The sequence below is a fragment of the Mustela lutreola genome, chromosome 4 (assembly GCF_030435805.1).
Source record: "Mustela lutreola isolate mMusLut2 chromosome 4, mMusLut2.pri, whole genome shotgun sequence".
In the NCBI taxonomy this organism is placed as follows: Eukaryota; Metazoa; Chordata; class Mammalia; order Carnivora; family Mustelidae; genus Mustela; species Mustela lutreola.
In genome coordinates, this window is record NC_081293.1 from 34,610,439 (window position 1) to 34,633,515 (window position 23,077).

The window sequence follows — 23,077 nt, forward strand, 5'->3', positions numbered from 1 at the left end:
AAGCATGTGTTGGGTAGCATGAGACCAGAAGTCAAGTTTTCTGGGCTTGATGCATTTGGAATCCTCAGCTGAACCTGGGTAATTCATTTAAGTCAAAGTATTCTGCAAGGAAATAATGAGATTTAGTAAACCAATCTCCAAAGACTGCTTCAGAAAACTTCGTAGAAAAGAGTTCCATTTTATTAAAATAGAATCACTTTCGTCGAATAGGAAGTATCACTACACAGTCTTAAGAGCAGCCAGTGATTCTTTGCATTCTTTAAAGCTAGAACGGAAAGAACATGTCCTAAAGTGTGCAAACGTTTTGGGTTAAATAGAAGGCAGAAAGTCCCAAGGTCAGCAGTATTAGGACTTCCTATTTTTAGAACCAATGTAAATTCAGGTTAGTGGTTGATGTTACATTTCTAATTACAGATAGTTCTTTTTATGTGTTATAGGACTTTTTAGGGGCGCTGCGATATTTTAAAATACCGTAATGGAAATTTCCTGTGGAAATATCCACTTAGGTTTAGAACCTAAATATCTGAAAAGTGCGAAGAGTTGGCCACAAGGATGCCCATTTCGTTTGAATCCTTATGTTCTCCAGAGCTGTGAGGAATTTGATCCCCTCTGGTTTTCTCCAGGCTTTTATATAGGGTGTGACTGACTATGAACACCTGATATTCATTTCCTCAAGCCACCTCAGAAATCCATTTCATCATTTTCTTGCCACACTCATGATTTTCTGCTGCTTTTTTCAATTTCCAGTGAAAAGAAAGTGGATAACAGGCTATGAAGAAAATAAGGGATTTGAGAAAAGCTATATTTTAAGGCCTTCAGAAGTAGGAAAAAAGATCTCTCATTTATTCATCGTTATATTTAGTCACCATTACCACGACTTTGCTCAGTTGAAAGATTAGGTATATGGTAATTTAGAGCATATTTCACTTAGAAGTGAGAATGGTGTTAAAAAAAAAAATGATATTCACAGACTGTTTGTGTTTCTAGTATCTTTTAAGGATGCATTTGTCTTCCTTCTCTACCACAAACAGCTATAAGCCTTTCCCAATTATTCTAAAATAGTCAACCCTTGTTCTTTATGCATACCTGTTTTATTTTGGTCTGTATTTTTTTCTTCTAGCAATAAAATGTTATGAAAAGCTCTTACATTATAGTCTATAAATAATTTCCCACAGTTTTGTGACTGTTGTTTACACAGGACCTATTGTGCCCTGCTGAGAGTAGTAGTGGCAAAGTATAAAAAGGGAACTTCACTGTGGGTAATGTAAATACCTTACTCCATTTTTAGTGGCCTCTTTTTTAATGCATGTCCAACCACCTCTGCATATATTTCTCTACCACACTTGCAAATGTGAGGTTTCATCTGTAAGAGTCTTTTGCATTGTACTTATAATATGTCCTAATAAGTTGGAAAGCACATAATATGTACATTTTTACAGCCTTAATATGCTTGCAACTTCTCTGTTCATCATACCGCCCACCTTGATGTCCTATGAATGGACTACTTCCCATGGTCAGTTACATCACCGTGTCATTGTCCTTTGGGTAGAGTGTTCAAGCTTCCTGCTTCCTTTTCCAGCTGGGAGACTTTTAGATCTGGTTTATGGCACCATGTATTTGATCCTTATTACTTCTAATAACATAATTACGATGCTGGCATTTTAAAGGAAAAAATTTAAGTAATTTTTTACTTTAAAAATGGAGAAAATTATAACAAAAATATAACCAAAAAATAAATGTGATAGTATATCCATATATATATATATGTATTTTTTTTAAGATTTTATTTTTTTATTTGACAGAGAGATAGAGTGTACAGGGAGGCAGAGCGTCAGGCAGAGGGAGAGGGAGAAGCAGGCTCTCCACTGAGCAGGGAGCCTAATGTGGGGCATGATCCCAAGACTCTGGGATCATGACCTGAGCCTAAGGCAGATGCTTAACTGACTGAGCCACCCAGTCTCCCCTATTTTTATATACCTTACTTAATAAATGTTGTCCACATTTTTATCTGATCTTTATAATTTATTAATAGGCCTTAACTGTGGACTCTTAGATTGTTTCCAGCTTTTTCTCCATATTAGGTGATGCTGCCATGGATGAGTTCTTGCACATAGCTTTTCCTTAAGGTAAATTCATAGAGAAGATCTCTGGGTCCAAAGATGTAGACATCTAGGTGAACAGAGCTTTAAGAGAAAGGTGGTAGGCTAGGGGACTTAGCATGTGGCTTGCCTGTCTAAAAACATTTCTTCTACTCCATCCTGTTCTTCCTCCTACCTTTAATATCTTCGTCTCCCACTTGACCATGGGAATACTTTTTTTGAGTGTCTCAAAACTCAAGTTACAGAATCATGGGTTTTTTTGTATGCTTGTTTTGTTTTTTTCCTGAAGCTTGACTTTCTTTGGAAAAAAAAAAAAAAACTTTTTTACTCAGTGTAGGAATTTCAAATAATACATTCAAAAAAAATAAAAAAAGAAAAGTGAAAATATAATCTGAGGCTTACTAGCTAGAGATAGCAAAGATTATCATTTTTATTAACATTTTTCCAGGCATTTTATATTCTCTTAGTAGGAGATTAAATTTCAGATCAGCCTTTCTGACTTTCCAGTCATTCAAACGTGGGTTTGAATCCTGACTCTGCCTCTAGTTGGCTGTTGATCTAGATAAATCAGTTAACCTCTTTGAATTCAAAGCCTTAGTTTCCTCATCATTGAAATAAAGTACCCACTTCATGGACTGGCTGAAAAGGTCAGTCAAAGTTCCTGAGACTAGAAACTGCTCAGATGTTAACCTTTTTTTTTTTTTTCTTTTTGGGCTGGCGGTGGTAGTGCTGTGCTACTTACTGCCTGGCCTGGGTAATTGCTACAATATTTACTTCTTTCTAGCTAGACTGTAGCTAAATATTAAAAGCTTTCAAATGCAAGTTGTAAAAATTTTGTATTTGTCATAGATAAGTAGTGATTATTGAAGGATAAACACTTTGTCTTCATAAAAAATCACCGTAAGGAGCACCTGGGTGGCTCAGTGGGTTAAGCATTTGACTTTGGCTCAGGTCATGGTCTCAGGGTCCTGGAATGGAGCCCCACCTCGGGCTCTCTGCTCAGCAGGGAGCCTGCTTCCCCCTGTCTTTCTGCCTGCCTCCCGATCTGCTTGTGATCTCTCTCTCGGTCAAGTAAATAAAATCTTAAAAAAAAAAAAAATCACCTGAAGGAGAAAGGAAAATAATCCTCGTAAGTTACATTGGCTTTCCAGAATTATATATCTAAATAATATGAAAAAGAAAGAAAATATCATAGGATATCTCATTCATGATGGGATAAAGTACTTCATGATGAATTTAAAGTGAACGTGATGAAATATGTTCTCAGCAATATTTCATCTTAGAGATGTATACAATGAGGGGCACCTGGGTGGCTCAGTTGGTTAAGTGTCCAACTCTTGGTTTCAGTTCAGGTCATGATCTCACAATGTGGGATCAAGCCCCACATCTGGCTCTGAGCTAGCATGGAGTCCACTTCAGTTTCTATCTCCCTCTCCCTCCCACTCTCTGTCTCTCAAACAAATAAGTAAAATCTAAACAAAACAAAACAAAACAAAACAAAACAAAAACCCATGCAATGAGAAATCCCTTTATTCAACTGTTCTCTTGATTAAAGGGGAAAAAAGGGTTAGTGGGAGAAATGACAGAATAGGAAGTTCAGAAAGTAATGAGACTTCTGTTTTAGTGAAGAACTTTGTATTTTTTTAAAGATTTTATTTGTTTCTTTGAGAGAGAGCAAGAGAACAAGTAGGTGGGAGAAACAGAGGGAGGGAGAGAGAGAAGCAGACTCCCTGCTGAGGAGGAACCCCCGCTAGATCAAGACCTGAGCCCAAGGCAGTGGCTTAACCAACTCGGCCACCCAGGGGCCCCTAGTAAAGAATTTTAACAGTTTTTCAGTCACATTTATACTTATACTCAGTAAAACCAAGTCAGACTTGAAGATGTTTGTAGGCAATATTAAAAGGTCTCTACCTCCTCCCCTGTGATAAAAATGTCAAGTAATGTAGAGGAAAAGTTGAATTGAGCTTTCTTCACAGCACCTGAGGAATGTGTTTAGTGATACTGATCAGATCACAGCACCCTTATTTAAATAAAAATTAGACTAATTTTGTTGGCTTCTTAAAGATATCAAACTACTTGATTATAACAGAATAACATTATAATTATCAGTTGTCTCTTACCATATTACATATGACTTTTCCTATTGTTTATTTGAGAGAATGCCTCCAAGAAATGAGAAGGGTGGTTTTGAGAAGGATGATTAACTAATGAACACTCTCCCTTATTTCTTTTCTAAGTGCAGAAATCCTTGGGTTAGTAGAGAGTAACATCTAAGTGAGAGGAATTATTCTCTGCCCTCTTTTCAGGTGGGCTGAAGGGAAGGAAATCCACAACTTTCCTTATAACTATGAGGGTTAAAGGGATTTCTGGCATTGGGAGAGGTGGGATTAAAGATAGGGAAAGTGGGCACCTGGGTGGCTGTCAGTTAAGCATCTGCCTTCAGCTCAGGTCATGATCTCAGGGTCCTGGGATCAAGCCTGGTATGAGGCTCCCTGCTCAGCAGAGAGTCTACTTTTCCCTCTCCCTCTGCCCCTTCTCCCCACTCATGCTCTCTCTCTCAAATAAATAAATAAAAAATTTTTAAAGAAAAAGCTACCCACACACCCCAACAAATAGAATCTTTTTAAAAAATTGTTTGCTGTAAAAAAATTATTTGCTCTAAAATAGGGAAAAAGATTAATCTCTGTACTCTTCTTATAGGTGTTCCCAGCATGCTACTAATGATGAAAGTTTACCTAGCCACAGGGGAACCCCAATGAAAACCCAGGGTCATTAGGTTTGGTTAATCCCAGCCTCCCTGAGGATTAACATTCAAAGAGTACAAAGTGATGACAGGAGGAATAATAGGGAAATACCAACCACAGAGTGTTGGGCAGTGTAGGTGACATTGTGCAGCAAGGTCCATCCCCTGGTTGGTTAGCACAGGATAGCAAATAATCTTGGAAAAGGGTCCCCTTTCTGTCATCCCATGTAGTCTCCCTCTTACAACAGAAGAATAGAGCTGGCTAACTACTTGGGTGTAGTACCTGATGAAACATTTCTGTGTATTTGAATTTTCTCTTTCCTCACTATTCATGGAACTGAAATTTGAAAAATGAAAAGAGCAGGTGTCAGTTGAGAACTGATATTGAAGGTTTGCTTTTTTTTTTTTTTTTTTTTTTAAGGGTTTGCTTTTCAAATGTGCAATGAATCTGGGGTGGAGAGGAGCTGTCTTCTGATAATAGTGCTTTAAAATATTTAAATTGAGAGAAACTTGGAAGAAATAAATGCCACACCTTTTGGGTGTTATGGAAGCAATTTTCTTTATTCATCATAATTTAAATTTAGTATTATATAGCCTTTCACAAAATTGGACCCTTTTATGGAATATTGAGGTTCCCTTGTTTCAGAAAAAGTGCATCTTCATTACATTTAGTTTGTTCCAGAAAAATATGCTGTCTCTTTACTTGCATTGTTGCTCCAGTTCTATTTTTGTGCTACATACCTTTGGCCCATAGAAGTTTGTCTTGCATAAAAGTTAGCAGAGTTTACAATTGTTTGGGGCAGTTTCTGAGTAAGCAAGAAGTGATTGTTTTGTTTCTATTCAAGAAGGGGACAATAAATACAAGTTGAATGATTTTTTTAAAATAAATATCTCCCATTTATTTTTCCAGTGGTCCTTTCTATATAGTAGTGTAGTCACCTGAGAGGTTTTTTTTTTTTTTTTTAAGATTTATTTATTCATTTTAGAGAGAGTGTGAGCAGGGGGAGGGGCAGAGAGAGAGGGGAGAGAATCCCTCATGCAGACCCCTGGCTGAGTGCAGAGCCCAGCACACCTGCTGTCCCAGGACCCTGCGATCTTGACCAGAGCCAAAATCAAGAATTGGATGCTTAACCCACTGAGCCACCCAAGTGCCCATATCTGAGAGTTTTAAAAGAATGATTTAAGTATTTTAGAGTATGGCCTGAAATGAGGAAACATAGGAACAAAGGAATTGAAAGCATGCCAGAAATTATCCACTGCTGCTATGAAAAGAAACTAGAATTTGACCTCAAGTCTAAGCTCATAGCTTTTGCTTCTTGATTCTTTGAAACAGATTTAGAATACTTTAGTGCCAAAATTTTATCATTTTTCCTTAAAAGGACTTTAAAACACCATTTTATTATATTCTTACATAATATATTATTTCATCTTGTGGATTCTTTTTCTGAAGGAAGGTATTTTCAGTTTTATAGAGAAAATTGGTGGAAAATACAACCAAGCAGAATATGCATTTTTCTTATAACCTTTTCTGAAATACAGCATTTAAATTCTAGTATGTGAAGGTCTCTGAAAGATTTGACTTTTTAGAGCAAATAGGGATGATTAGAGGAAGATAGTTATTCCCTATCTTGTAACATATTGCAGAAATGAAGAGGTGACTTTCATAATTATGAATTCATGAAAATTCCAAGTTTTATCTTGGACATATAAAAATATGGGTTGGTTGGACTCTGAAACTTTGAATAACAGTAGAGGTCATTTTTTTATAACTAGCCTTTTAAATATGAATTTGACTTGAGCTTATGAGACTGTGATTTTCAGAGTCTGGATAAACATATGTAACCCTATTCTCTAACCTCTCCCTCCATCCCCTCACCCCCCATTTATCAAGCCCTGTGCAGTGGGGAAAGTGGGACAGTCTCAGATTTCCACAGCATCATTTAACTCCGTAAAACCAAGTATGCCTTTCAGTTTTCGAAACCTTATATTTTACACTATACTTAAAAGATAGCTGGCTGACAAGAACAATTTAAAAATAGCATCCCATGGACAGGTGACAAAATGTCACACTGGCAACACCAGACTGCATTAACAAAAATCACCAGATGTCACACACTTGATTCTATTTTCACAGCTGATTAAACAGCAGTATTTGTTGGGTAAAAGGAAGAAAAAAGAAATGGCCTCATCTGTATTTGGATTTAGTTTTTCTTTTGCTGTTATATATTTTCTCCTTTAAAATCTCATAATAACTATAAAATTTAAGATGCAAAATATATTAAGAAAAAACATAAAATAATTCTCCTTTTAGAAAAGAATTGTTACACGTAAACACTCCAACTGAAAGACTATAAATCAAAATGTTAATAGAGCTTGTCTTTAATTGGTGACCTTATTTTTTGCATTTTTTGTATCTCATTTTTCTTTAATGAAAAGATATTGCATTTTGTAATCTAAATATTAATTTTTGTAGAGGTAAAGAAAGTAGCTTAAAGAAGCTGTAAGTGATTTTATTAGAAAGAGTTTGCATTTAGTTGGGAAACAGATTATATTTAAATAATTGGTTCTGTTGGGTCTGGCATGACACAGAGTTTCTTATAAAACTTTTTGTGGGTGATTTTGATGCAGAGATCCACTGAAGTCTGACAGACCAACAGAATCAGGGAGGATACCAAGAAAGGCAAAAAGTTTTTTGCTTTTCAGCAAATCCTGATGCCTTCATCTACAAAACATTGCCTAAGGCTTTTTTTCCCCCCTGCATCTTTAGAAAGATTAAATTGGAAGTCATCAGTGTGTGCTGGGGATGAAAATCAGAAAATTACCGAGCTTCCTTTCAGTTTCATCTTTTCAAGCTGAAAAGTCCTAAGATCTGGAAAGAGCCCCAAAAGGACCCAGCTTCTGGAGGACAGCAGAGAGAGCACCCTTTAAGTGTGGGAACAGCAATGGTTCCAGAAACATATAAAAACTATTACTTGATGTAGCAATTTTAAGACCACATAATTCTTACCATAAATGATTGTAGCACAGGAAATACAGGAAGTCTAATGAGAACCAATTAAATCTGGGCTTGCTTGGGTTTTGTTTTTGTTTTAGAGGGAGTAGGAAGGGCAGAGGAAGAGGGAGAGAGAGAACTCCAAACAGGCTCCATGCTGAGCACAGATCCAGATGTGGAACTTGATCTCAGGACCCTGAGATCATGACCTGAGCCGAAATCAAGAGTTGGATGCCCAGCCCGTTGAGCCACCCACGTGTCCCAAGACTTGCTTAGTTTTCTTGATAACCCCTTATTATTTTAGGGAATACCCCTGGCTTTTTAGGAACCAAACCCACGTCTGAATGTTCCTTGGTCAGAGATTGAGGAGACCATCTCTATATACCATTTCCTTAGGTATCTGCAGTGATTTTGAACTCAACTCTGGTTTGTAGGCATACTTTCCAGTGACTGTCTATTTACTGTTAAATTTGGATATGTCAGAATACAATGAGTAAATAACATCTAGTTATTATGGATGTTAGTATTTGGTGGTAATGAATCCAAATAAGGTCTTGATTATCTGAAAATTATAGAATATTGATACAGCTAACTAAAACCAGAATGTAAATTCTCCCTGCCAAGCCGCAAGCCTTATTCTCATGACAAATTTTCCTACTATAGATTCTGATCAGGTGGTGGTACGAGGTAGCACTCATTGTGTATGGGGTAGACAATATGTTTAGAGACTCTAAGATGACTTAGGAGCTGGAGAAACATAAGACAGAGTTATTACATATATAGATACTGTTAAATGTGTCTTTAAACAATGGTTAGTTTCTATTAGATATGAAAAGATCTATGGAATCAGTACAAAATAAAACAGGTAATTCTATTATTTAAAAAATGGTTCTTTACTAATAGGGTGATTTTTTCTCTAGAAAACATTAAAATATATTCTAAAAAATAATTATACTGTAATATAAATGCTAGCAAAATATTTCCATAAAATTCGAGTTAGATATATGTAATATCTTCCTCCTAATAAGTTTAAATGGTAAAAACTAAAAATAATTTTTAGTGAAAGTCCTATAACACTTCATGGTAAAATTAGAATAATCTCCTTAGAATCCATCAATTATTGATGATTTTTACATTCTTAATTACTTTCTTTCTCATACACACACACATGCATCCAGCAGTACAAGTAACATTACACTTATGAGAGTTTTATTTTTTCCTTATCCTTTAATACAAATGACCTTCCAATAATTACTATCACCTGAGGGTTTTTTAAGAGACAAGGTTGGCCTTGTCTAGGCAAAAAATTGATTTGGCTGGCAATTCATTTTTCCGCCTTTTTATTTGAAGCAAATGCTCTGTTTTGTCCACTGTGATTCTTCTCTTTTGGGTCAGAAGAGCTCAATAATGCTGTTTGCCTTCAGTACCCCACAATGGAGATTAATACCAAATGATGATTGACCTTTTGCAATTATTTATAACACTGTATTTGTTGTAAAAGTCATCACTTCCATATCTCCAGCATTCTCTCTACCCCCCCCATACTGTTGGCATTTATTTAACAGTTGTAATCACATAAAATTGACATTTTTCTGAGAATTTCACGATAACCTTTCACCTAACTGGACACGAAGACCTTTGCAGAACCAAGGTCATATGTATAATAGCTTTACACAGAAGCACTGTATCAATAATTATTTTGTTGAAAAGCTTGGTCAAGAAAACTTAAATACATTTTTTTCCATATAAGACTCCCTGTTTCATTATTCTTTTAATATATCCACCTTCTTTTCCCAAATAATTCATGAAAAACACACCAGTTGTCTACGTCTTCCACTCTTAACCCTGGAGGCTATCCATTAAAACATCTGTTTCAGACTTACATCTTACAGGCCAGAAGTTGGCAACCTTTTGTCTGTAAAGGGCCAGAGAGGAAATATTTTAGGCCTCTGGTTCATATGGTCTCTGTCACATATTATTCTTTGTTTTTTTAGTTTTTATTTTTACAGCCCTTAAAAAATGTAAAAATGAGGGCGCCTGGGTGGCTCAGTGGGTTAAGCCACTGCCTTCGGCTCGGGTCATGATCTCAGGGTCCTGGGATCGAGTCCCGCATCGGGCTCTCTGCTCAGCAGGGAGCCTGCTTCTCTCTCTCTCTCTGCCTGCCTCTCCATCTACTTGTGATTTCTCTCTGTCAAATAAATAAATAAAATCTTTAAAAAAAAAAAAAAAAAATGTAAAAATGATTCTTAGCTCTTAGGTGTACAAAAACAGGCAGCCAGTCAGTGTGGGCAGACATTTGAAACCCATTACTATAAGGATGAAGGTCTGGAGATAAGCATTATCCCCAAGGTTGTGTAACTAGTTAGTGGTAGGGAAAGCATAAGAACCCTAGATTTTTAGGCCAGTCTTTGTTCCCCACTATAGCTGTTGTATAAATTTTACTGTCTTTCTTCTGGTAGCCATTCTGATAATTATGTTGCATTTTTGAGCCACTGTGAAACATTTAGCTTTTATTCCCTCTAAACATCAAGTTTATATACTTCTTTGAATTCACTTTTTTGTAGCTTGAATCTGAAGGGCAGTATGAATGGTTATTTAAATAAAATGCTTAGTCCAGTTGGCATGTTTAAGTTGGAATGCGAGAGATGCTTTAAAATTTCAGTATATTATAAGGAAAGCTTCTTTTACATTTTGTTTTATTTTATTTATTTGTTGTTAATGAGATTTTGGCTTTGTTTTTAAGATTTTTTTCATTTGTATGTTTTATGACTTGATTTAAAAACTGTTGTAACTGCTATGGCCTTGTTATAGATTATAGTATTGTTATAGATTAATCTGTTTTAGCTTTTTGTAATGTTTATCTTTTACAATGTATTTGAAATTATATTAAGCATTCTTTTCTTTGTGCTTAAAATAAAATTATTTTCTTTTTTAGGACGCATGGGAATAAATTTCCATCATCCAGGAACAGATAATATTATGGCACTTAACAGTAAGTTTTCATATGAAATATTCTATGAAATTAGCAGTCAAGGTTACAGCATGTGATTTCCACTTTCTTAATTGTTCATTACATTTCAACCTTCCACTTAGTGTGGGATAGACCATTATTCTATTCCTGTGGTTCTCGAAGTGGGGTCCCTGGACCAGCAGCATCGGCATCATTTGGGAACTTAGTAAAAATGCAAGATCTCAGGACCCACTAAAGACTTCTGCATCAGAAACTTTAAGGCTGGGTAATTTAAGGCTGAGAAATATGGGTATTAACAAATTATAGGTGATTCTGTTGCACCCTAAAAGTTGAGAACTGCTTCTCTATACTAGGGATTGACAGACTACAGCCCTTTGAGCCAACTGTGGCCCATTGTCTGGTTTTATAGTTTTATTGAAACACAGCTACGCCCATTCATTTATGGATTATCTCTAGCTATTTTTGTGCCACAGTGGTGGAGCCCAAAAAGCCTGAACTATTTGCTGTCTGGCCCTTTACAGAGAAGTTTGCAGACCCCTGCTACATACCATTGGGGTGGGAGAAGGAAGGAGGAGAGGAAGAAAGGAAGCAGGTGAAGAGAGAGAGAGGGAGTAGGATAGCGAATATGAATGAATAGATCAGTTTATTCATATATAACTCAGACTTCTCTCATTTTGGTAGATAGCCAACAGGTGCTTCAAACTGGACATCAGGGATCTCCCATTAGTGGAATTTGTGTGGTACAGGTGGTCTGGTCAGCAGCTTTGCAGGTTATAAATGGTTTTATTGGTATAATTGTTGGATTGAGTTCTGGAGCATCAAAACCTAATTAACCAGAAAGTCATTGTATTAGTTAATTCTGGGAAAAATGTCTGGCTGGCATCAGTTCTCCTTCCTAGTGTCTGTGGACCAAATAGCTTTGCAAAACAGTCTCTAAATAGAAATTGTCCGTTGTCACGATCATAAAAGCCATTGAATCTCTCAGGACTTGGGTTTTTTCCTCTGTTAAATGAGTGACATCAATTTGTTCCCTGTCATCCTCCCAGATACACAACCGGACTATGGGTACCCATAGGAGACATACTGGGTAATTCTAGGGCTGTGTACAGTATTACTCCTTTCCTTCCTACCATTGTATTTCCTTAGGGTAGATTTTACCTAAGTTATCTCTAAAATACATAATTCCACGTTTCTTTTGGTTCCAACATGTTTTCTACTTCACAGCGGCCACTGCTGAGAACCACTGGCAGAACTTGGTGATGCAGGTCCTAATCCACTGCATGTGTATTTTGTTCTAAATAGCTGGTATCCCCTCTTTTGGAGGGTCTTGGAAACCATAAAAATTCCAGACTATCCACCTCTATTTTCTAATTTCTAAAAGAAAGGTCACTTTATCTTTAGTTTAAGGCAACTCTTCCCCCCACCCCCAGAAGCAGGTACTTTGGGGTGAGGATTAATAAACATGCTTAACTTGCTGAGCCTCAGCAATTTTGTGAAACTTTGTGGAAACACTTCACTTAGGTGATGGGATCTAGAATTGAATGTTAATGGAAAAAAACAGTACGGTAGTGTGTCTGCCTGAAGGTATGAATGTGTATTTTAGAAAAGACCTGATTTGCTGTGGTGTGAGTCCTCTTCTGCAAGAGGGAGAGGATATAATTTACCATTGTTCTGTGTACAAAATGAAGCCAGAAGACACTTTTCTTTTTAAAAGGTTTTGATTCTCTTCGATTTGATTCTCTTTAATTCTCTGCTTTTAAATACAGTTTTGTTTATGTTCTTTCCAGTTTGTGCATGATGCTTAAATCCCCCTTTTAGCATCTAAATTTCCTCATCTGTAAGAGAAGGGGACTGAAATAGGTCATCTTTAATGATTGTTTCAGAATGAAGATTCTGTGAGTCTGTAATATTTTTTGATTTTCTTATTTTTACTTCCTATTTTTACTGTTGTTTTTTTTTTTTTAAGGAAGCTCTATACCCACCCAGCATGGGGCTTGAACTCATGACTCTGAGATCGAGTCACATGCTGTACCAACTGAGCCAGCCAGTCACCCCATATATTTTCTTAAAGCACCAAAGGGTCAGTTTGCCAGTATCTATATCAAATGTTGATGAATGGTGCATATTTGCTACATTATGGCAGATGTGAGAGTATATCTATCTTCAAATGATTCTGGGTACTGCCTAGTGGGCACCTCAAAGTAAACCATAAAAACAACCAGAATTTGACATTTGCAATACTGTCAGTTTTCTTTCAAAGTTGACTCCAACTTGAAATGATCAGAATAAACAAAATATCCTCCTTGGAAGATACTTGTGAGACCTACAGATTTTGACAGACTTGGTGTGATGAAGCTTTTCTTCCCTTCTGTGTGGTTGAACCTAACTCATCCAGTGACTTATGTATGTGACACATGCACAAGCACATCTATGTATTGTCTTTCCTCTTTTTTTTTTTTTTTAAAGATTTTATTTATTTATCAGAGAGAAAGAGAGAGGGAGAGCAAGCACAGGCAGACAGAATGGCAGGCAGAGGCAGAGGAGAAGCAGGCTCCCCGCTGAGCAAGGAGCCCGATGTGGGACTCAATCCCAGGACGCTGGGATCATGACCTGAGCCGAAGGCAGCTGCTTAACCAACTGAGCCACCCAGGCGTCCCTGTCTTTCCTCTTTTATCTACCATTTGTCAGCCCCATGGTTATTGTCCTGTGACTTGCCTGTCCTTCCTTCCCCTCAGCCTTCATATAGACATAGCTGAAATCACTGAAACTTTATTGTTGCTTATTGAAAGCAACTGGGTTGAATTGTATTTTCAGACAACAAGGGACTGGCTAAGAAAATTAAAGAGAATTGAATCAAGCTAAAAAATTTTTTTTTAAATGTCAATTATAATTCCTTCTTTGTTACCCTTTTTTGCTTTATAAAATCCATGCTTCCTAATTCTGTGCATAATGCTGCCATTCATTATGTCTTCAAAAAACTTCCATCCTTATTTTATTTCCTTGACCTTACCAAACCGAAATCTCTTCTGAAGACACCATGCTCTAACCTCTCCTGACTTGAGGAGGATAACAGAGGTGCCATGCTGAGCATTCTCCCTTCTCAGTACTACTTCCCAGCTTTGAATGGGCCAGTTTTCCCAGTTATTCTTGCCTTCCAGTTATTCTTTCCTCTGAGAATCACTGCCACTCATGTCATCTAGAAGACAGAAAATGAGTGTGGAAGATAGGATTCTAACTTTAGAAAACAGTAATCCTATAGATATGTAGGGTATGGAAGAACAATAAGCTTTGTGTGAAACCAAAGAATCTATTGATTTTTCCTATTCAAGACCATGAATCTAGTGAGAATTAGCAGGCCAGCCTTCAGGGAGGAAATTAAGGCCCCATCTTGACTTGTCCCCAAAATATGAGGTCCTCAAGCATTATAGAGTATGGAAGGGAAGATTGGGTAAAGAAATTCTGATCCATCAGTAAGAACTGCCACTTGTCTGGTATTTCCAAAATAAAGTCAGTTTTGAAATGATAAGTCCCATTTAAACTGGAAATATATTTTTCTTAACTTTGTAATAATTCTGTCCTTTCATCTCTTCACATTTATACAAAAAACACTAAAAGTTTGCATAATGTATTTTTATTTTTCCTGCTGGAGGAAGAAGGAGGCTATTGAGAATGCTTCCAGCTATATATGTAGTATCTGTCAGCCAGATTTTTTCTAATACCAGCAGTAGCCTTTGGTTTTGTTTTTGTTTTTTTAAACTCTTAGGTATTGAGTTGAGGTTATTAGCAGTTGTGGGCCTGTATAGCATTGATACCTGACTTAGTAGATATTTCCTCTATTATGATGATTTCTGAAAAGGATGTTTAGTACCTCCATGATTAGTCAGGTGAACCAAATTTATGGTCAAATTAACATTCAAAACTAAAATGCCTGGTCTGGTAATTTACTCTAAGAGATAATCACTGCCAAGTGTATGCACATTGTTTCTTGACTGGTCAGCTCTTCTTTTTCCAAGTAGAGATTGGGCTTGGAAAACCAGTTTAATATCAGAAAGTTGTTTGATGAGTATGAAATTGGAAACAGGGAGAAGTGTTGCTGAAGGGGTAGGATCATTCAGCTTCAAGAAGGCATCCTCCAGCAGGCTGGAAGGCATGTAGAACCCGAGGACGGAGCAGTAAATCAGCATAGCCATGGAAAACATCGTCTAGAGCCCGGCAGTTCTCCTTCTGTGCCTTATTAGCCATATGACCTAAGGGCCACATTCTTAACTCCTCTGCCTCTGGTTTCTTCCCTGGAAAGTGGAGATAGTGACCACTGAAGTGGCCTTATATAAATCTCATGAAGTTTAGCATAGTACCTGACTAGGAGATAATGCTCTGGTGAGCTGCTATTGTGATTGCTTGCATCAGCTTTATTGCTGCCTTTTAAAGATTTTTTTTTTCTCCCTTGCGTGTCACTTTCCAAACTTGAGTCTGTATTATATTGGTTGCTTTAAAATAGGTGTTTTCCTTGGATCGAACCCCGCATCGGGCTCTCTGCTTTGCGGGGAGCTTGCTTCCTTCTCTCTCTCTGCCTGCCTGTCTGCCTACTTGTGATCTCTGGCTGCCAAGTGAATAAATAAATCTTTTTTTTTTTTAATAAATAAAATCTTTTTAAAAAAAAATAGGTGTTTTCCTGATGTGATTTAAGGCAGCAGACCTACAAGTGGCTTATAAGCTACAATGACTGTACCAGGGTACAATGTCACTTTTTTTTTTATAAACATATAATATATTTTTATCCCCAGGGGTACAGGTCTGTGGATGACCAGGTTTACACACTTCACAGCACTCACCATAGCACATACCCTCCCCAATGTCCATAACCCCACCTCCCCTTCTCCCAAACCCCCTCCCCCCAGCAACCCTCAGTTTGTTTTGTGAGATTAACAGTCACTTATGGTTTATCTCCCTCCCGATCCCATCTTGTTTCATTTATTCTTCTCCTACCCCCTTAACCCCCCATGTTGCATCTCCACTTCCTCATATCAGGGAGATCATATGATAGTTGTCTTTCTCCAATTGTAATGTCACTTTTTTTTAATGAATCTTTTTTCTGTATGAAATGCCTTCTGCTTCTGTCCCCTAAATTTGGGACGTGCATCTTCTTTGGGGCCTAGAGGTGCTCCATCTCCGGTGATGTTTGGCACCTTTAAAGGTGCCATACTTTAACGTTTCTAATGTAAAATGGTATAGTCATTTCGGACAACATTTTGGCAATTTCTTAAAAAGTTAAACATACACACGCACAAAATTAAACATACACCTACCATATGATGCAGCAGTTCTATTCCTAGGAGTTTACTTAAGAGCAAAAATGAAAATGTGTGTCCATGTAAAGATTGTACGCACATGTTCAGAGCAGCATTACCCATGATTTCCAAAATTGTAAATAAGCCAGATGCTTCTCAACTGGAGAATGGATAAACAAATTGTGGTACATTGAAACAATGAAATATTTTCAGCCATAAAAGGAAGTGAACTATTGAAACATGTAACAACATGAATGACTCAAAATAATTATGCTGAGTTGAAAAGCTGGACAAAGAGTATGTTCTAGATGATTCCATTAATATAAAATTCTAGGAAATGTCAACTAATATAGAGTGACAAAAATATGACAGCTTCAAGGATATTTTGAAGTAATATTGTCTCCCCTTTTTTCAGAGGACAAATATAAGGGCTTAGAGCTTGGAGGAGTCATGTGATAAGGATGGCAACTGGCTGAGCAAGTCTCTGCATCTCATAAGTCTCTCCTTGTTTAAGAGCCTGTGAAAGGACAGTTAAGATATGCTACCTCATTGTTTTGTGAGATTGATTTGAGTGATTTTAAAGATTTTATTTTTTTGACAGAGAGAGACAGCAAGAGAGGGAACTCAAGCACAGGGAGAGGCAGAGGGAGAGGGAGAGGGAGATGCAGACTCTCTGCTGAGCAAGGAGCCCAATGAGGGCTTGATCCCAGGACCCTGGGATCATGACCTGAGACCAAGGCAGATGCTTGACGACTAAGCCACCCAGGCACCCCCATTTTGTGAGATTTGGATGAGGTTAGGTACATGTACATGTACATGTAAGGTATCAATATTGCTACCTTTGGAAAGTAGGGGGCATAGCCTTATTCAGAGAAGATATGCCAGAGAATGACTTTTTTTTTTTAAGATAATAGTTTTGTAATGTAACAGTGTTTCAATTTTATTTAAATTAAAAGCTCTCTTGGCATTTGTTTTCTGGTATCTTTCAGTTTGTAACTAGAGTCTATTCTAAGTTACAGGAGGTAAAGACCTAAATTTTTAATATCTTATAAAAAGCACAAAGACATTCACCTGCTTGAGAAACTCTGAGGTCATTGGCTGTTAAATAACTTGTGCATAGCTGATGCACCAGGAAACTTGAAGCTTTAATTTATGGCATCTTCTACTTTTTTCCTTTTGAAAATATTTTGGAAGATTTTGCTTATATTTCTGTTGAACTGTGGTTCTGCTAGAGCATTTGTTGAGTCAAAAGAGGAAATGTGAAAGGGTTTTTCTCTAAACTTTCAAGTTGGGGAGAGACTCCTGTGTGCTTCCAGAGCTTCCTCTTCCTCCCCCTTTTCTTTCTGCTGGGAGTGAGCTCCTTGGGGAAAGGCTCAGCTGAGAGGAAGTGGCAGAGAGGGAATAGAACACATGATGCTTTTATGCCAAAATGGGAAGAGAGCCAGGTTTGCTAGAATTCCAATGGAATTTTCCAAAATTTGAAGAGTACGTTGTATTTCTGCTCACCATAAGTGGATATAAATAAACAATTTTTTTAACAGAGTAATGAGATACTGAAGGAATTATTTTGATAGTCTCAGATTAAAGACGTCATCTCTGAGTATTTTGAACTTTTCGAGACAAGATCTAGTGCTATTGTTTCCATATGAGCAGACTTAGGAGTAAAATTAGTATACAGTTGTGGCTATGAATATATTGTGAAAGATGGCTAATTTAAAAATGAAAAATAGTAATTATAGGGATATATAATGTTCTATAACTTTTACGTACTGAAGTTTCAAACCATATTAAGTGGATGCTATATAGGAACATGATAGGGGACCCGAGGGCATTGCTGTTTCTGTTTTGGCCTTCTCATTTATAGATGGGGAAGCTGAAGTTCCAGAGACTATGCGAATTGGGTAGGGTGACGAGTGAGGCAGAAGCAGAACCTTTTGCCTCCAGGGTGAGGGTGATAACCTTTGCTTTAAATACTTAATTGTTGGGTTGGCCGGTTAGCTCAGCTGGTTAGAGCGTGGTGCTAAATACTTAATTGTTAAGAGTGGTTGTATTATTTTTATACTAGTTTATCACAAACACACAAATTCATTGTCCTAGGGAAGATTGTTTTTCTAATGTTACTTGGCACCTTGTTTATGCTCTGATTGCTTCATAAAGCCTCTTTTCCTGAAAAATAGAGTGATAAACCTGGTCTACATGGTCTGACATTGAATGTTGTAAATAAGTGTAGTCTGAAATATTCTTGACTTATTAATTGGATTTTGGAAGAAGTTCCTTGTGTGTGTGAATATGTCTAAAGTGCTAGGAATTGGGTGCTTCCAACCCAATAATACACAGGAAACTAAAAAGTTACACCTACTTTTCTCTGCAGACCTCCATGTTTGCTTCTCTACTTGTGTAGGCCATAGAACCTGGACTTCCCATTTATGGCACTCTCCACAGTTGTACTATTTAAAGATTTTATTTGTTTATTTGACAGAGATCACAAGTAGACAGAGAGGCAGGCAGAGAGAGAGAGAGAGAGAAAGAGAGAGAAGCAGGCTCCATGCTGAGCAGAGAGCCCGATGCGGGACTCTATCCCAGGACCCTGAGATTATGACCTGAGCCGAAGGCAGCGGCTTAACCCACTGAGCCACCCAGGCACCCCCACAGTTGTACTATTTAATGTTTGTCTTTAATATGTGTGCCTCAAGAGAGCTGAGACTAGCTTCTACTCACAGCTCCTCACTGGCTTCAAGTGCAGTGCCAAACCTATTCAGTAGGTACTCAGTATTGGAGACCAGAAGACAGGGAAAGATAGCTCAGAGAAACTGTGAAAAGCACAGTTTAACAGCCTTAGAGAATATCCAGTCTACCTGAGTTCCTTTATAAAGATATACAGTTTACAAAGTGCTTTCTTAGATGTAATGAGTTGTAATGCATGTAATGAGTTGCCAGGACATGGTCAAAATCTACTTTCCTGAACACCAGTTCTCTTATCCAAACAAAACATGGGTTATGTGATAGAGTCATATATGAAATTGATAGACAATTTTTAAGATAAAGCTGACAACTTCAAAGGGTATCCTGAGATCTTAATGAGATTTAAGAATGCTCTGTGACTTATTTCCCTCTGCTTTGGGGGCACTTTGATAGAAAAGTTGAGAATCATGGTCATTCATTTCATCTTTATTGCAGCCTTGTTTAAAACATGGCAGTATCTTCATTTTCTGAATAAGGTGAAAGAACTTGCTGATTTCCTCCAACCAACCATATGTCTATGGCTTGGACATAAAGATTATTCTGCCACCCAGCCCCTTACTCTAGTATGACTTCTACTCTTTTGGATTTTCCTAAGTAATCACTTAGGTTTCATTTAGCTTCTTTAGTAACATTAGCTAAATAATTCTTTATTGATTGTGGAGAATGAGTGCATTTCCAAGAGTGATCAGTTTTACTTTCAGAACATAGTCTCCCTTGTCAAGGGCAGGAATTTAACCACCCTTCCAATCAGACTTTTAGTATGTGCCAACAGGGAGTCTGAGACTTGAACAAAAACTTAGTATATGGATGACCCCTGGGTAAAGTTAAGTAGGTGAAACTTACTCTGTTATCTTCTGCTTACTTACACCTTTTATATCTAACCAAAGGGGGTTTTCTCCCTAATGTAAGTGGAAATAATGAAGTTTGTGGGGGGCAGTGGGTGGTGGGCAAACAATCTGAATGTAAATCCTAGATCCATCACTTACTTGCTCTGTGACCTTAGACAAGTTACCTGTGTCTTTTATTTTAAATGTAGTTATTAACTCCTTCTTTACAAATAGTAAGGTGAAGGTTGCAATGCTTCTGTTCCCAGATCTGGCAAGAAGTACACACCTAACAAATGTTAGGCTCTGCTTTTTTTCTCTTTCCCCCCTAGTCTCCCTTTTTTCCTTTTTGAGTTAGCAGTAATTCTTTTTCTTTTTTAATTAGTTTCAAAGATATAATTTAGTGATTCATCAGTTGCATGTAACACCCAGTCCTCATTACATCATGCGCCCTCCTTTGTGTCCATTACTCAGTTGCCCCATCCCGCCACCCACATCCCCTCCAGTAATCCTCAGTTTGTTTCCTAGAGTTAAGAGTCTCTTACAGTTTTCCTCCCTCTCAATTTTCATCTTATTTTATTTTTCCTTCCCTTCCTCTATGTTCATCTGTTTTACTACTGGGTATTTATCCAAAGGATATAAACATAGTGATTTGAAGGGGCACATGTACCCCAATGTTTATAGCAGCAATGTCCACAGTAGCCAAAATATGGAGAGAGCCCAGATGTCCATTGACAGATGAATGGATAAAGATGTTGGAGATACATATACATATACATATACATATACATGTATGTGCACAATGGAATATTCCTCAGCCATCAAAAAGAATGAAATCTTGCATTTGCAATGATACGGCTAGAAATAGAGGATATGCTTAGTGAAACAAGTCAGTCAGAGAAAGACAAATACCATATGATTTCAGTCATGTGAAATTTAAGAGTTAATAGTAATTCTTAATCCCAGCTATACAGTCAAAATGGGAATAAATATAGAAAATACCTCTGACATCACACCAGAGACTGTAATTTAATTGATTTGGGATGAAACTTGGCTGTGAGCAGTGAGCAAGGGGTGGAGGGAAAAGAACAATTAAAAATTAACTCTTGGGGGCCGCCTGGGTGGCTCAGTGGGCTAAAGCCTCTGCCTTCGGCTCAGGTCATGATTCCAGGGTTCTGGGACCAAGCCCCACATTGGGCTCTCTGCTCAGCGGGGAGCCTGCTTCTCTTCCTCTCTCTCTGCCTGCCTCTGTGCCTACTTGTGATCTCTGTCTGTCAAATAAATAAAATCTTAAAAAAAAAAAATTACCTCTTGGGACATTCAGTGCCACCCCTCCTTGCCGACATCTGTCTTTATCTGAGCATGAAGGAATTAAGTAGCATAAGGACTATGCTCTGCATTCCCTTCTATTCTTTCTTCCCTCTTGGAGCATGCTCTGCCTTTATTGTTCACTGAGGTTTTCCCAAGTCCAGGTCAGAAAAGGAAGCTCAAGGAAGCGAAGGTCAAGGCAGGGGTGAGTTGAATGAGCAGCATTCCATGTTGCTGGAGCTCTTCCCAAATTCTCAAGTTATTTCCTTTCCATAATTTTCTTCCATGAAGGAACCCTCCTTCCCACATGAGAAAAGCCTTGTTCATAAAGAGAACACAAGGAATAGTGACCAAGGGGCTGGGTCTTTGATTCTGCTTAGGCTCCTGAGCACATTAGTACCCATTTTATTCACACTTCCTTTTTTCTCTTTAGTTCCATACATTATTTTGGAGTTCAAAAATGTAGGATTAACAAGTATTACTTATCCTGAACAGTCTAGAAATTGAATTTTCTATAAAGTTTGGAGAAACCTCATCAGATTTTGACAGAGTGGTTCAGAGACAATGGATTTTGAGAACATATGCCAAATATTTGGGTGCATACTTCTATAGGAGGCCTTACCTGATTTGGACAGATTGATCTGTGTAAAATATAAAATACTGTGTCATGTGATTAGAATTCTCAGGACTTTTCTTGATTTCTTCCCTTTTTTGGTTGGGGGGGCATTTATTCTATCATTGAGTAAAGTTCTACTGAAAGTGAGGTGGTAGTTACTCACAGTGGAATGCCATTAGGCTACAGATGTGAAGGTGCATGAACATCACCTGATGTGAGTAGAGGTCGATGCCCCACTTTCTCCAAGCAGGGATAGCAGTATAATGCAGAGATTCTTTAGGTTTATTTCCAGAGAAGTCTTGTTAGACAAACAGATTTTGATTTATTTTTTTCTGTTTTCATGAGGAATTTAGGAAATGGGCTTAGAAATTCTAAAGTGATTACTTTGATAACACATCACATTTGAGATTCTATAAGTAACCTATATGGTAAATATACTTTGGAAACTAACTTAATACTCAGTATGCATGGATCTTGCAAGATGGTATAGAGAAGACTTAAATTTATATTTTGAACAAGATGGGAGAAAAATAATAGTGGGTGGAAATGGACCAGGGGGTTAGGGGTTTCTTACGTTCAGAGAAGAATACGTGTCAAGACATGAATATTTAGATTCTTATGCTGAACAGAAAAGTCCTTACATTTTATTGATACTATGGGAAGAGTTGGTTGAATTGGTGTGACTGGAATATATAGGTCTGATTTGTAGAATAATAGGAATGAGAATTTGAACATTGGGAGGTGGAGAGGAGAAGTGAGATGGAGGAAATCGGAGCGGGAGACAAACCATGAGAGACTGTGGACTCTGAGAAACAAACTGAGGGTTTTGGAGGGGTGGGGGTGGGGAATGGGTGAACCTGGTGATGGGTATATGGAGCACTGGGTGTGGTGCATAAACAATGAATTTTGGAGCACTGAAAAGAAATAAAATAAAATGGGAAAAAATTAAAAATTAAAAAAAACAAAAGGCTTATAAAAAAATAGGAATGAGGATCTGAAAAGTAGTTAGGGGTCAGATGGTGAAGGTTCTTGGATGTCTCCCATGAGAGGCTTGGGAAAGACAAGTGTTGTGTTATTGGAAAATTCAGTTTATCCAAGGGAGAATGTTCAAGATGATATGGGTTATGGAAAACAATTTCTTATGGAGAGTAGCTAAATATATTTTCTTTATAGAAAAGAGAAAACTGAAAACTGACCCTCAAATAAAAGTAGGATTAGGCTGGGATCTGTGGTTAAGGATAGTAGAGAGGTACATTTTAGGAAGAACTTTCTACCTAGTAAGAATGGTCCTACCATAGAGTGTAGATCTTTAGTTTTCTAATCATGTTCTGTGGAAACCCAACATCCAAGGAGGTACTTTAAAGGCCATTGTGGGGGAAAGATACGTGACAGGTTGTAATGCTTTGGGGAACAAATATCTCACATCTGTTGGGGCTCAGCTTTTGGAGGAGAGAGAGTTCTGCATTAAAAAAAAAAAAAAAAAAAAAAAAAGAC

At 37.5% G+C, this 23,077-nt stretch overlaps 1 protein-coding gene across 9 annotated transcripts in view; it reads left to right on the plus strand.

The window, feature by feature from the left end:
* The window catches only part of CPEB3 (cytoplasmic polyadenylation element binding protein 3), a 197,595-nt gene that overhangs the window by 76,774 nt on the left and 97,744 nt on the right, over nt 1–23,077 (plus strand). For all 9 annotated transcript variants that reach the window (XM_059169456.1, XM_059169454.1, XM_059169460.1 and 6 more), the window contains one exon: nt 10,770–10,826. In XM_059169456.1, the coding sequence (XP_059025439.1) occupies nt 10,770–10,826 (57 nt within the window). The remainder of the gene's footprint in view (nt 1–10,769; nt 10,827–23,077) is intronic.